This window comes from Sorex araneus, chromosome 1, assembly GCF_027595985.1.
Source record: "Sorex araneus isolate mSorAra2 chromosome 1, mSorAra2.pri, whole genome shotgun sequence".
Taxonomy (NCBI): domain Eukaryota; kingdom Metazoa; phylum Chordata; class Mammalia; order Eulipotyphla; family Soricidae; genus Sorex; species Sorex araneus.
This window is the reverse complement of record NC_073302.1, coordinates 57,048,428-57,062,548: the sequence shown is the minus strand read 5'-3', so window position 1 is coordinate 57,062,548 and position 14,121 is coordinate 57,048,428. Positions and strand designations below refer to the sequence as shown.

Genomic DNA, 14,121 nt, shown 5'->3' with positions numbered 1-14,121 from the left:
TAGCTGAAGAATAAGGCAACTGCAATTTGTAGCACTGTAGCACTGTCGTCCCATTGTTCATTGATATGCTCGAGCGGGCACCAGTAATGTCGCCACTGTGAGACTTGTTGTTACTGTTTTTGGCATATCAAATACACCACGGGTAGCTCACCAGGCTCTGCCATGTGGGCGGGATACTCTCGGTAGCTTGCTGGGCTCTCCGAGAGGGACAGAGGAATCAAACCTGGGTCAGCCGTGTGTAAGGCAAATGCCTTACCTGCTGTGCTGTCGCTCCATAGATAGCAGATAATTGAATTGTGTTTTAAAAACATAATTTTCAAATTTATTTCTTTTAATTGGAAGTATAATTAATTTACATTTATGGGATTAGTGATAATAATTTTTGCAATTTTTTAAAATTTATTTTTCTTTTGCTATTTTTTATGTATTGCATCAATATTATTCTTTAGTTCTATATTCTCTATCCCTTTCTTGCTTGGGATATATATATATTTGAAGTAAACTTTTGACTGCTTTTTTTTTTTCTTAAATTTTTTTTATTGAATCACCGTGAGAACAGTTACAAAGCTTTCAGGTTTAAGTCTCAGTCATACAATGATCAAACACTCATCCCTTCACCAGTGCACATGTTCCACCACCAAGAACCCAAGTATACCCTCGCATCTCACCCCCCACCCTGCCTGTGTGGCAGATGATTTTTCACTTTACTCTCTCTTCACTTTGATTACATTGAATGCTTTTTTTGGTTATTATTGTATTTAGTTATTTTCTTACCGGTTGTCTTGGGGATTGAAATTAATATTTTAATTCATGATAATCTAGTTTGAATTGATGCTACTTTAATTTCAATCGCATATAAAATTTTAACTCCTATATATTTCTATTCTTTCTTTCCCTCCTCTTCCAATTTCTGTTGTTATTGTTACAAATTTTGTTTTCCACCTTTCCTTTTTGTTGTCATCGTGATGCCTGGGGGTTACACATTTGGTTGTAGTGCTTGCAGAATCTAAAGATTCTTATAGTTATTTGTTTGTTATTGTTGAATTACTAGAGTGCTTGGATTCCTGAAGCTTTTCTTTTTAATTAACAAAATTTTTTTGGTGAAGCAAGATAGTTTTTCATGAATGAAATTTACTTAGGAAGATGTGGCTGAGAGAAAGAGGAATACATGTTCAAGAGGGAACACGGGCATCTCCACACTGAAAAAGTGGAGATACTTTCTGTTCAAGGGAGAACATGGACTTGAAAATGCAAGCTCTTGAAGCTTTTAAAGATTTCTTGTGTCTTTAAAATTTCCTGAAATTTTAAAGATTTCATTTGGAGAATTAAAGTATTTTATACATAAAATCATAGTATACTATGAATTTAAAAATACTTCTAAATTTTTATTGAGATATGTTAGATTAAGCAAACTTTCTAAGAGATAAAAGAGGAAGGCACAAACCAAATATAAAATTTGTTTGTGCTCTATAATTGTGTTCTTCAACCTTTTTTACACATGTAGACTGGCACGTGTCCTATGTACATGTCCATGGACCACCAGTTATAACTAAGGGGTTCAACTTTTCTAGAATTTCAACTTTTCTATCCTGTGCACTCACAATTGAGTGCACATGCAGTGGTTGAAGACTTTGAATCTATAATTTTTTTTTTTTTGCTTTTTGGGTCACACCCGGCGATGCACAGGGGTCACTCCTGGCTCTGCACTCTGGCGGTGTTACCTCTGGCGGTGCTCAGGGGACCATATGGGATGCTGGGAATCGAACCCGGGTTGGCCTTGTGCAAGGCAAATGCCCTACCCTCTGTGCTATCGCTCCAGCCCACATCTATAATTTTTGTATCATGCTGAGATGATACCAGGCTATAACTAGAAAGTCACAGCAGTTTTGCTGACATCCTTCTGGATTTCATTCTCTAGTTAAATAACTTAAATATTAAATTATTACAGTATTTATTGTAAACACTTGAGTTATACAGGTTCTCTCTGAGTGTATTTTATACTCAATGATTTGTACTCTCTTCTGGTGAAACTAGGTAAAGTTTTATATATATGTATGTATATATATAAAAGTAATATGTACATATTAATCATAATCCTTCACTCAGATTCTTTCCCTTTCCTTCTCTGTATCTCAAGGTAATTCCAGTATAACTATGCTAAGTATGTACGCATACAGTGTAGTCCAAATTCATTTAGAGTGGAGTTATTCATCTGTGAGTAATCTTAGAAGACCCAGAGATTGATGGGAGCTTTCTTAGAAGAAGACTAATACCTAGATATGACTCTACTGTGAGAAGAAAGATGGAGAGTAGTATGTGCAAGTACATGGAAGCAGGAATAGATAGCATTTCAGTTCAGCATTGGGTGCTATATATGAGACTATCAGACATGTGGTCATGATGGAAGATGGTTTTTAAAGTGTGTGTGTGTGCGTGCGTGCGTGCGTGCATGGGCACGCGCACATTCTGATCAGATGTTTATCGTTAGAGGCAGTGGAAAATAAACTAGGGTTAAATGCAGGGATTCTGTGGCCAGGTTTTCTTATTGAATTTGGACTTTAGAAGGTGGATTTGTAGAGTACTTGCAATTAATTAATGATGAAGGTGATTTTAAGAGGCCTGAGTCTGTAATGTAGGTGAGGGCTGGTAAAGGTTGAGCCAGAGGAGTCCTGGTGGGTGGTATTACAAGAAAGTATGTGAGATGTGTTTAGTTAAATGAGGATGAAAGCTAAAGAGGGTTATTTTCAGGACTGGGCAGTGGGATTTATTGTTGTTTGGAATACAAAAGAGGAAAGGTTTAATTTTATTGGGGAGAAGGGAGGCAATGAATGAGTTTTGTTTTGAAGTTACTAAATTAAAAAAAAAATCAAGTGATTAGCAGTTAGAGTGATTATGAATCTTAGGTAAAATTCAAATTTGAAGATAAAGCCTTGAGATAATGTAACACTCTCTGGAAAAGAAGAAAGGTGGCAGAGCAATTGACAGAGAAACAAGAATTTATAGATAAATGGGAAGCTAGAAATTTTGGAGGGAGATTAATTTTGCAACGAGAGTTTGAAGTCCTTAAGGGATGAAATTCTGCCTCCTTAATTTTTATGTCTTTAACATCTATCACAGTGCATGGTAACAAGTAGGCAATTAATGAAAATTCATTGAATGAGAAAACTTTTGCCATCATCTCTACACATGAGGAAGTCATCACTAGATTCCAGTAATATCCTGCTGATATTATCACCTATTTTTATTTATTTAGTTGCTAAAAAAGGATATATGTTTATTTTTCTTAATCAGTAGCTGGGGTAAAAAGTCTAAATTCAGTTTTAATAATATCACTGAGGAAGAGTATGTTAACAGTAAATTTTTAGGTAATAGTACATTTGATTCCTGTAAAATAGAAAAATGATTACTTTTATTTTTAGATTATGGAAGAGGAAAGAAACAATCTGACAGTAGAAAACTGCATAAATTCTTAAACGTGATTTTATGTTCTTATCTTAAAACACTTAAATAATATTTGATAATACAGTTTTGTTTTATTTTTAATTTTTATGCAGTTTATAAGTAATCAAAAAACCATATAATTTTTAATCTGTATAATTGACTGTATCTTAAAAATTGAAGCATAATCTTTTGCTGCTAAAAGCTCAGTGTTTAGTGATTCGTTAATGACTCTTGATGATACTTATGATCTTTGAACTTTCCTTTATCCTTACTTTCTTGATCCTGATTCCAAAGATCATCTGTACAGGACATACAGGTGTTAGCACAGCTGGCTTGCTGATGACAGCTCTGTCCATATAGCTGTCTTGTGTGTCATCATTCATATTGTACAGTGTCATTCTGACCCAGCCAAGCTAAAAATGGTACTCCAGCGCAAGAGGGATTAAAAAACCTTGACAAACTAAAGTTAAGACATTTGAGAATGTCATGGATACTAACTAATTTTAGTGTGCATATGTCTTTGTCCACTAACAGTTTCCATAGAGAAAATATCGCTGCGTTGAGAACTAGCAATTAATAAATATACTTTGCTAGCCTCAAGTATGGGTTTTGTGCTTATTTAAATAGCTTCAAGGTCACAGTGATATGTTTGTTGAGTGTTATATGGTATGTAGCCAACATCACACATTTATTATGCTATCTAGTGTTTTTATAAGATGTCGTGGTTCAAATAACTGTATTTTACAATTTGGTGATTTAGAGGATCAGGTTTTAAAATTTCCTTTTAAAACTTTGGTATTGCCAGTATGATAATTTGTTTCAAAAGATAATTTTGTTGTTGTTTCATATAAAGTATGGAGTGACTGTTATGGTGGATTTCCCCCTCTTTCCTGGGGGCTGTAGCTGGCAGTCATTGGAGTATTCTGGTTCTAGTTCAGAGTTGTAGGTTAAATTAAATAACCTGCTAACAAAGGAAGATTAGTTTTGTATTTCCTTTTTTTTCAAATATTAGTTTCTTTGATGCTTCTTTTAGAAGTTTTCTCTTTTTTGGAGAGAACACTAATGTCTCCTTTCAGTAGGTGTGGAACACAAGAGTTCTTGCATAGATCTTAGTCATAATCTGGTGCTCTGCCATGTGACTTTCTGACCATTGTATAAAGATGCTTGCAGCACAGATAACTTGTCTCAGGGTGATTTGTGGACAGGAGGAGAATAAAAGAAAATGCGTGCAGGTCCAATGATACTATTGAGAAAAATAAGGATACTTTTATAATCATCCCCCATGATTATTATAAAATTGATTTTATACAAATTTATCTATATATTTTGTTTGTTTGTTTTGGGGCCACATCTGGTGAAGTTCAGAGTTACTCCTGGCTTTGTACTCAGGAATTACTCCTGGCAATGCTCAGGGGACTATATAGGATGCTGGGGATTAAACCTGCGTTGACTGCATGCAAAGCAAATGCATTACACACTGTACTATTGTTCTGGCTCCCTGAAACCTACACATTTTTGACAGACAAGAAATAAAGGAAGGGGGGAAAGAAATGTTTCTCAGATGGGGAAATGGAAGGAAAAACAGACTCTCAAACAAGTTCCTTAACTTCTCATTATAAATATTAAAAGGCATTATTATTTGGTTCGAAGACTCAATATTTTTATATTAGGGATGACAGTAGCTGTCTTAAAAAGAGAGTGGTCGAGGCAAGTGAGGTAGTGTGAACAGTATTGTAAAAAATATGAAGTAATTTTTTGTTTGTTTTTTGTTTTATTTTTGGATCACACCCAACAGTGCTCAAGGTCTACTCCAGGCTTTGCACTCCTGGCGATACTAAGGGAACCATATGGGAAGCCAGGTATCAGACCTGGGTTGGCTGTGTGCAAGGCAAGCACCCTACTCACTGTACTATTTCTTGGGGGTGAATGGCTTTTAGAAATACTAGAGAGAGTACTAATAATAGAAATAGTACTTGTCTTCTCCATTTAATAAAATAGTAAAGGAAAAGGTAAAACAAATATCTAGCTAGATATAATCATTCAATTTGTATCACTTCCATTGCGTTGACAAACTTTAATTTTTACTTCTATCTTTAACCATTTAGCAGACTTCTGAAATTGTGTATTTTCTTTATTATTTTCTATTTCTAGTAACATACAGAATTTGTAACTTTATTATACTTGTTTAATCAAAATTTTTGCTGATTTGTTGTTGATTTTGTTGATTAGAATGCTTGTTTAATGGTTGTGCCAAAAAATTTAGACTTAGCCAAGTTGTATATTAGAACTTTGTATACATGGAACTTAAATGCACCTGAAGAGGAGCTGGAGTGATAGCACAATGAGTAGGGCATTTGCCTTGCATGTGGCCGACCTGGGTTTGGTTCCCAGCATCCCATATGGTCCCCTAAGCACCGCCAGGAGTAATTCTTGAGTGAAGAGCCAGGAGTAATCCCTGTGCATTGCCGATGTGACCCCAAAAGAAAAAAAATACATCTGAAGCTAGTGTGTTTTATGAAAAACCTGAACAAAAGAAGCCACAGGTATCTGGGAGATTAGATCCTAAGATGGTGACTTAAAATGAACTCACCAGAAATTCTTTATATGTTCTGGTGAGAGCAGTTAGTAAAAAAACTATAACTCTAAGGATCTGACTCTGGCAATTACTTGTTTTATAAATGTTAGGTCCTGGGGTTACATACCCAGCTCCTAATGACCCTCAGAGTAAATCCAAGTACAGGATTGGATCTGCCCTCCCATGCAGTGTTGGTATGGCCCCTATTTTAAGAAATAAAGATTGTGGTAAATGTTGTCTTTCTTTTTATACCACTAGGGCATGCAGGCTATCGTTAATATTTTCTGTAAAATCGTTAATATTTTCTGTGACAGATCTGATGGGAAATACTTTTAGTGGAGTCCGTGTGGTCTCTTTCAACCATTCAACTCTGTCATAGTAGCAAAAAAAAGCCAAAGACAATAGCCAAATGATTGGGTATGGCTATGTTCCAATAAAACTGTATTTGCAAGAAATGGTGGTGGGATGAATATGATACCCAGGCTGTAGTGTGGCAACTAAGCACAACAGATGCTCTCTAGTGTATCTGTTGAAAGTAGTATGTAGTATGGTTTAGTGAAGAAGATGGAAAATAAGGAGGAAGAGAATGGAGAAATTACTAAGGAACCAATGAAAGGGACTAAAGAGAGAGTTCAGTGAATGGGCTGAATGCATGCTTTCTGTGCAGGAGATTTGGGTTTGATTTCTAGCCAAATGGCTCCTCCCACCCCCAGAACTGCTGGGAATAATCACTCTTGCACAGAGCAGGGAGTAGCCTGCAAGTACTCTCAGTGTTCTACCCCCGGAAAGGAAAGAACAGAACAGAAAAGAAATTAATAGAAAATGAAGGAAGGACAGAGGAAGGGGACTAGGACAAAGGTGATAAAGATACAGTTAATCTGAACACAGAGTGATAACAATGGAGGTTACAGGCTCTAATGCTGTGTTTGATGGGGGCATCTGGTAAGAATGTTTATTTTGAATTATTGAAGTATTAAAGCTTTCAGATTGGTAAACTAAAATTTCAGCCCCAGCACTGCAGGTTCCAGAGCACAATAGCTCCAGGCCCAAGCACTGTCTAGTAAAGCCTGCAGGACTATATTCTGGGAGTGGCCCTCGTCTTCATAAGCTCTGCTGGATATGGCTCCCATAAAAAATACATTCTAGAGAGTTTAGAATTATGATGTAAAAGATATCAGTTATTTTTTTCTGGAAATTCAAATATGAAGCCAGGTGTACCTCTTTTTTACATGTCTTCTTAAGTATACCTGAAGTTTTATCTACAACTCGTATGTTTACCTTGATATCCTGTTGGTAAGAACAAAGCTACTGACACTTCCTAAGTTTTTTTTTTTTTAATTTAGAACATTGGATCTAGAAGGACTTATAGATGTGCATGGTAAAAGATTTAGGCTCACATTTGAGACTTGAATAGTTTTTTTTCTAAGTGACTAGTTTAGTTTTATAGTTGATATATCTAGCAGAAATAGCTTTTTTGGTGTATAGTAGGAATACAGAAAATTGAAAAACAGATTGGAGGCTTATGAGTACAGGGTAATCAGAGGAAAGGACAGAAACAGTACAACACGGGTCATATTTAAATCTAGGACTAGACTGTTGTGCAAAAATAAATACATATTTTATAGCTGTTTTGACTTTTTAGAGAGCTTTATTTAGTTTTTTTTGCGCATCTCTTTTTTTTTATGGCATGTCTATTAGAAATGACTGCATTCTGAAAGAATGTAATAAGAAAAAGAAAAAATAAAGTGCTCTTTCTAAAAATTAAAAAATTTGGAGTAAGGTGGGTATAACTATGAAATTGCATGATTTTTATTATAGAAGGTTATAAACATGTATATAATTTGACTATTAATATTATGAAATTATGTGAAAAATAAGCTGTTAACATATTATGTTAAAAATAAACTGTTAAGCCATTTGAAGTAGAAAAAGATTGTATTTCTATTTATTATTAATGTATAAAGACAAATTATTGTGAAAGGATATACAATCTTAACGGATGAATGATATACACAATTAAATATTAACTTTTGAAGTTATAATTTAACATTAATTAGATATTGAAATTTAATTCATAGACAAGTCATGGTGATCCATTTTATTCTTATGTGTCTTCAAAGGTATACCTACTGTTCCTTTTAAAAAATAAATATTACTCTTCTAATATTGTTACTATAAATAGCTATTCTTTGACCATAAAGCTATTTACTTTAGATTCTCATTTTCAAAATTATTTTGTATCCAAGGAACAATATTGCTAAAAGCAATTCCACAGCTTTCTTTTCTGACTTTACTTTGTTCTCAGACTGCCTCTCCTCTTTAATAAGCAAATTTAATGCAATAAGATGAGAATATTTTTACTGTACTGTATTGAGTCTCTTTTCTGTTTATTCTTGTTCACATCCTGAAATTCAAACTTGCATTCTTCATTATTTTTAAATGGTCTCTGCCCCAACCATTATTGTTTCCTGTTCCTTTGCTTCTTAGTTACATTTTCATTCATCTCATTTAACTTATTTGTTCTCTCAACTTTGTATTTTAATTCCCTTTGCCCATCAAAATAATTACTTGCTATTCTTTTTAAGATTTAAAAATATTTTTTCTAGATACATATTTGTAGAATATTTTAGATGGCTATGCTATTTTAGTTTATTAAACATAAAAAGGGGAAAAAAACCTCATCTTAGTAGAGTGTTTGATATTATATTCATTTTATCTTTGATCACTTGATGCATAGTCAACATCCAATATAATTTGTAATTAAATAAAAGTATTAACACATGCACATAACTCACATAATATTATATCTATTATTAGGTTTAACAAAATGACATTTGGATTTTTCTATCTAATATAAAGACGTATTTGGTAACATAAATAATGTTATAGTGACAATATTAATTTTACAGTAATTCACAATTTTAAATGCCAGGTGCTCCAGCTTAATATTGTTTGTAAAGTCATTTTTTGGAGAAAGGAGATGTGGTTTACCATTTCTGTGTGTCAAGTTTCACAGATGAAGTATAGTGCTTGACACTAGTCAGTTTCACAGAACCCCCCCCAATGCTTGTACTGGGTTGTGGATTATACCTATATTGCTTTAGCCCCCTACCCCCGCCTTTTGCAAGTATTAGCAATTTGCTTTTGTACTCTGACATCCAGGATTTCCCTAGTGAATTTTGTCACAGAAAAAAGAGAATCATCAATATCGCAGTTAAACTTGACTTTCAAAGCTAATAGTATCTCATTTGGGGGCTCAAATTTAATAAATTTTCTTTGATTCTGGTTGAGTTTTTAAACATCAAACAATGAATTGGCCAGGGTGCAGTAAAATATTTAGATCTATTGACTATGGTTCAGAAGGGTAGAAGGCAAAACACTAGTGGTTTGATGTTGATAAATTCACAGTACCTTAATCCACATTAATGTTTTCTTTTATCTGAGTTTGTATTGGTGACAAAAAGGCAAGAGAAAGTAAGAAAATATCCATGCAAATAAATGTAAAACCTAAAGCAAGTGTATTTGTAAGACATGGTATATTTTTGTTACATTAAGTAATTAATTGGAATTCTCTATACAACTAAAGATTGAAGAATGCTTGCTATTGATAAATATCACTTTGAATTGGGGACTCCACTGTGCATATAGTACTCAGACTTTTAAAATAATGCATTGCAATGTATGTTTTATAGTACACTTTGACTCCTTATTGGTAGAAATTCTTCAATTAACTTGGGAGGATTTTTATGTTCAATAAGTATGAAATAGATATAACAATTAAACATAATATTTTGTTTGATTTAAGAAAATCCTCTAGTATTATACTTCATTCATAAAATAAATAATTCAAGTTTTATAAGCTGACCAAATAGAATAAAAAATGAAGTTTTCTATTATTGTTGGTGTTACATTTGAAGTTGCTCAGATTAAACTAAAAATATAAATGAATTTATTTGAAAAATTGGATTTACTTTTAAATAGTTTTCTCCATTCATGGTATTTTCTCACTTATTAAAATCTTTTTTTCTATGACTTTAAGTTGAATATGATTTATCAAATATGTGGTAGAGATTTAAAATTTTGTATTCAAGCATAAAGTTAAAAAGTAGGACTGAATATTTAAACTATTACAATTAAATCTATATGATTAAAATGATAATAGTGATCTTAAAAGAAAAAAATTAAAATTTTGTTCAACCTGTAAAATGAAAAATAACTGATGCTTCACATTTCATTCTATATGTATTATACAGAACTATTTTCTCATATGTCCAGAAGGTGGCAGTGTAATATCAACAGCTTGCAATTCCTAGATTAGAGAGTTTGGTATTCTGTATCTGTGGTATGTTTGTATTACCTTTCTGAATACTTAAAATGTAGTATAAATAGTACTGATTTTTATTTTCTTCAAAAGTTATTTGACCAAGTTTGTTTATATAAATTTTATCATTAAGACTTGAGTTTAATAAGAGTACAAAGGGCAAAAAGAATTTTTGTGGTACATTTTAAAGTCTCCTTATATCTTGACTTAATTTGTTTTTTATTCCAGTGTGAGTATTATTCAAGTTTTTTTAGGCTAGTAAATAAAATAATATACAACAGTTAATGCTAGTTAAATTAAACATGATAGTATGAAAATGATAATAATTAAAATATTATTTTTTTAAAAATTTTGGGTGTTGTGGGTTTTTCTCCCTTCTTTCCTTTTTCTTTTGAGGGCAAAGAGTGAAAAAATAATTCAAACCTCTTGATCAGAAGAGCTCCGGTGACTCTTCTTCCCTCCCTCATTTCAAGCAGGAGGATGCTTTTTCTTCTTAACATTCTCCCCCAGCACTCTGAATTAGAGATTTATTTGCAACGAAAAATCAATTAGTCCTAAATTTATTCATGGATTTCAGGTCCAGCGATCAATGCAAGTCCACTCAGTGGGCTCAAGGGGACCCAGTTCATCCCAGTTAATGTGTCTGAAGGGGAATTACCATTGATGCTGTTTTTTTCCCTTTAGGTCAGAGATCAGATCTCGCTGTCACGGACTGCGGCAAGTAGGAATGACTTCACCCTGCAGCTACCCAAACTCCACCTGGAAACCTTTGCAACGGAGGGGCTCAAGGGCGGGCCAGAGGTTGTAGCGTGCCAGGTTAGAGTCTAAATAATATTGTTTGCTACTGAGACGTGTGGAAAAATAAATTGCACTAACTGGAGAGAAATGAAAATCTAAGTATAGTGAATAACTTAAAGGAGATAGAATTTTTCTTATTTTCCTTCTGTCGAGTGGCATTATCTTCCACAAGTCATTATTTTTCATTAAAATCTAGAACCAGCATATTAATTACTACCAAAAAGTACTTCCACCAAGGAAAAATGTTTTATAGCTAAGTACAATATAAAAAAAACTACTTTTTCAGCAGAGGACAATAAAATGCTAGACTGTTATCTCTTTACGCTCGTTCCAATTTGTTTACCTATTTTTTTAAAAATAAAAAGATAAATTTTTTTAGATAAAATCATTAGGACATATATTTGGAATTTTTCAGAATTAATTCCAAGGTATATTTAAATCGTGTGGTAATTTAATGTTAGTAAATTTAGAACCTAACTGGTTTACATTGAGGAATATTTTATACTTTAATGTTTAGTATGAAACCGAATAGCTACAAATCTGGGCTACTTTATTTATAAAATTTAAGGCATTAAATTATAAAAATCCCTAATAATTAAAAAGTACACTTAATAAAAATTATTTTAAAAACATTCATTTTTAGATGGTATCTGTCTATATAATACTGTAATATTATTGTTATCATTTTCCCCATAAAATTAAAGTTTTTTTTAATTGGACATAACAAAATTTAGTATGCTTTATTCCTCTGATGTCCAACATCTTTGTTAGAAAACTATATCAACATTATGCAAACCTTAGGGAGCCTGATATTTCCAAATAAGTTTCTCTTTGTATAGTAGCTCTCAGTGTATTTAAAGGAGAATTACCCTGAACCTGAGAGATAGTACAGGGTTTCAGGCGCTAACCTTGCATACGGCTAACCCCAGTTTGGTTCCCCAATACCACACAGAGTTATCTTCCTTAGAACATAGCCAGCAAAAAGCCCCAAGCACTGCTAAGTGTGACCCAAACCCTTGCCCACAACAAGTAATTAAAAGTCCTTTTAAAAAAAGAATTATTTCTTAAAACTCAGTCTTTTGCACATTTTATTGTACTTTTTCTTTCATTTGTTTATGATCCTATCAAACATAACTTTTGTACAAATTAATGTCATTTAAATTAGGACTGTAAAATTTTCTAAATATTTCAAATTATAATTTTATGTTTTGTCAGTATTTGAATTCCATGCAAAAAATGCTTATTTTCTTCATTTGATTGTCCACCAGTAGATTCAAAACATGTATGTAATCACAAAACTAAACATATATTTATAATTTTTATTATAGACTGGAAAGTCATTATAATATTACAATACAAGAATTTACACATTTTAACTTTTGATGAGCGTTACTTATGAATTCATTGTGGCCATGAATTCAGTGTAATTTGAAAATTTTTTGGTGGTTGTCAAAGAATTCTTTACTGGCTTTATTCAGATTCTTCCAGGGCTCATCACTTGTCTTAATTCACAAATAAAAACTTCTCCCATATTCTAGATTAGGTGATATGGAAAGAAATGATATAATGTCACTTGGGGAGATAAGTGAGCTGTATTTCTGTCATCTGTGAATTATGAGAAGGAAATATAGTGACTGTATTTCAAATATCATTTCTAAGTTCTAAAAAAATAGTTATGCACTTTGATACAGATCTAAAGTCTTGGTGACTTTTGTTCTGAAACATAATATGCATGTAGTTTGGTAATAATTTATGTAACAATCCAGTATTCCATGTAGAAAAAAAGTCCATGATACATACGACTTTTTTCAATAAATGCACTTATGCACACAATTGGAGATAATACTTCAGAATACCTCAAAAAGAAAGGCATTGACGTTGGACAGTATTGGCAAAGTATTTTAATGAAATTATAAAATTTTAATCAATAATTTAAAGTTATATATAATAAATATGTTGATCAACAATCTAATGGAAGAAAAGACTTCTCTGTTGCGCATTAATTTGGGTGCTAATAATGGTTATTGTAATTATAGTTAAATTGGATATTATTTCAATACTATTAATAATTAAAAGCCATAATTATAATAATAGTTGCTATTTCAGTAGGCACTTACTGTGTGCAAGTTATCAATGTTTAGCACTTGTAATATGTTATTTCATTTAATTGTATAATATACTTATCAAGTAGATGGCATTATTTGCATTTTACAATTTAAAAACTTCAATTACATGGATTATATAGTCAAGGGTCAATGGTGCATTTATTTCACCCCCAACACTTTAGGACCCCCTGAGTTACCACTTGGTGGCTCCCAGTATCTCCAGACGTATCACTAGATCCTTGCTTTGAGCTATCCAGCCCAGTTGGCTGAGGATCCTGGGAGCAGCTCCAGAGTCCTGAGCACTGTTTGGGAGCCCCCTTCTCATGTAAACAAATAGAAAAAAAAATAATTACAACATATGACTGTCATAGCAGCAGCTAATAAATGGCAGGACCCAAAGATCCAATTTAGTACTAGGTGAATTGACTGCAAAATCTGAACTAGCAGACTTCTAAAAGTCAAGACTAAGTGGTAATAGTCTTGCTAAGTGATAATAGTAAAACACTTGAAATCTATAATGGAGTCTTATATTTACAAAGCCTTTATTATACTTTATGTGTAATACAGGTTGCAGTTTTTGCTGTACTGTAGGCAAATTTGCAGATAAAAATTTCATTTCTGTTTAACGGGTAATGTGAAATTCTACTCTTCATATTTTGCCGTATATAAATATGTATCTATCCTAAGTAGTGTATATATTTAAGAATTCAGTATTTGTTTAGCTTTTACACTGAGCTCATGGTGATAAAATAGGTTGTTCACATAGTGCATATCCATTGGTTATGATAAGGGGAGAACCCTGTGTAGGGCGTGGTGATGTGTGAACCATGAGGTCATCCTACACAGGTTTCATGTAGAGCAGTAGAAGCTGAAATTTTCTT

At 32.9% G+C, this 14,121-nt stretch overlaps 1 protein-coding gene across 1 annotated transcript in view; it reads left to right on the top strand.

Moving 5' to 3' along the window:
- Positions 1-14,121, top strand: part of CCDC171 (coiled-coil domain containing 171) — a 318,539-nt gene that overhangs the window by 202,891 nt on the left and 101,527 nt on the right. Inside the window, exon 22 of the mRNA XM_055123989.1 lies at positions 11,022-11,153. Within this exon, the coding sequence (XP_054979964.1) occupies positions 11,022-11,153 (132 nt within the window). The remainder of the gene's footprint in view (positions 1-11,021; positions 11,154-14,121) is intronic.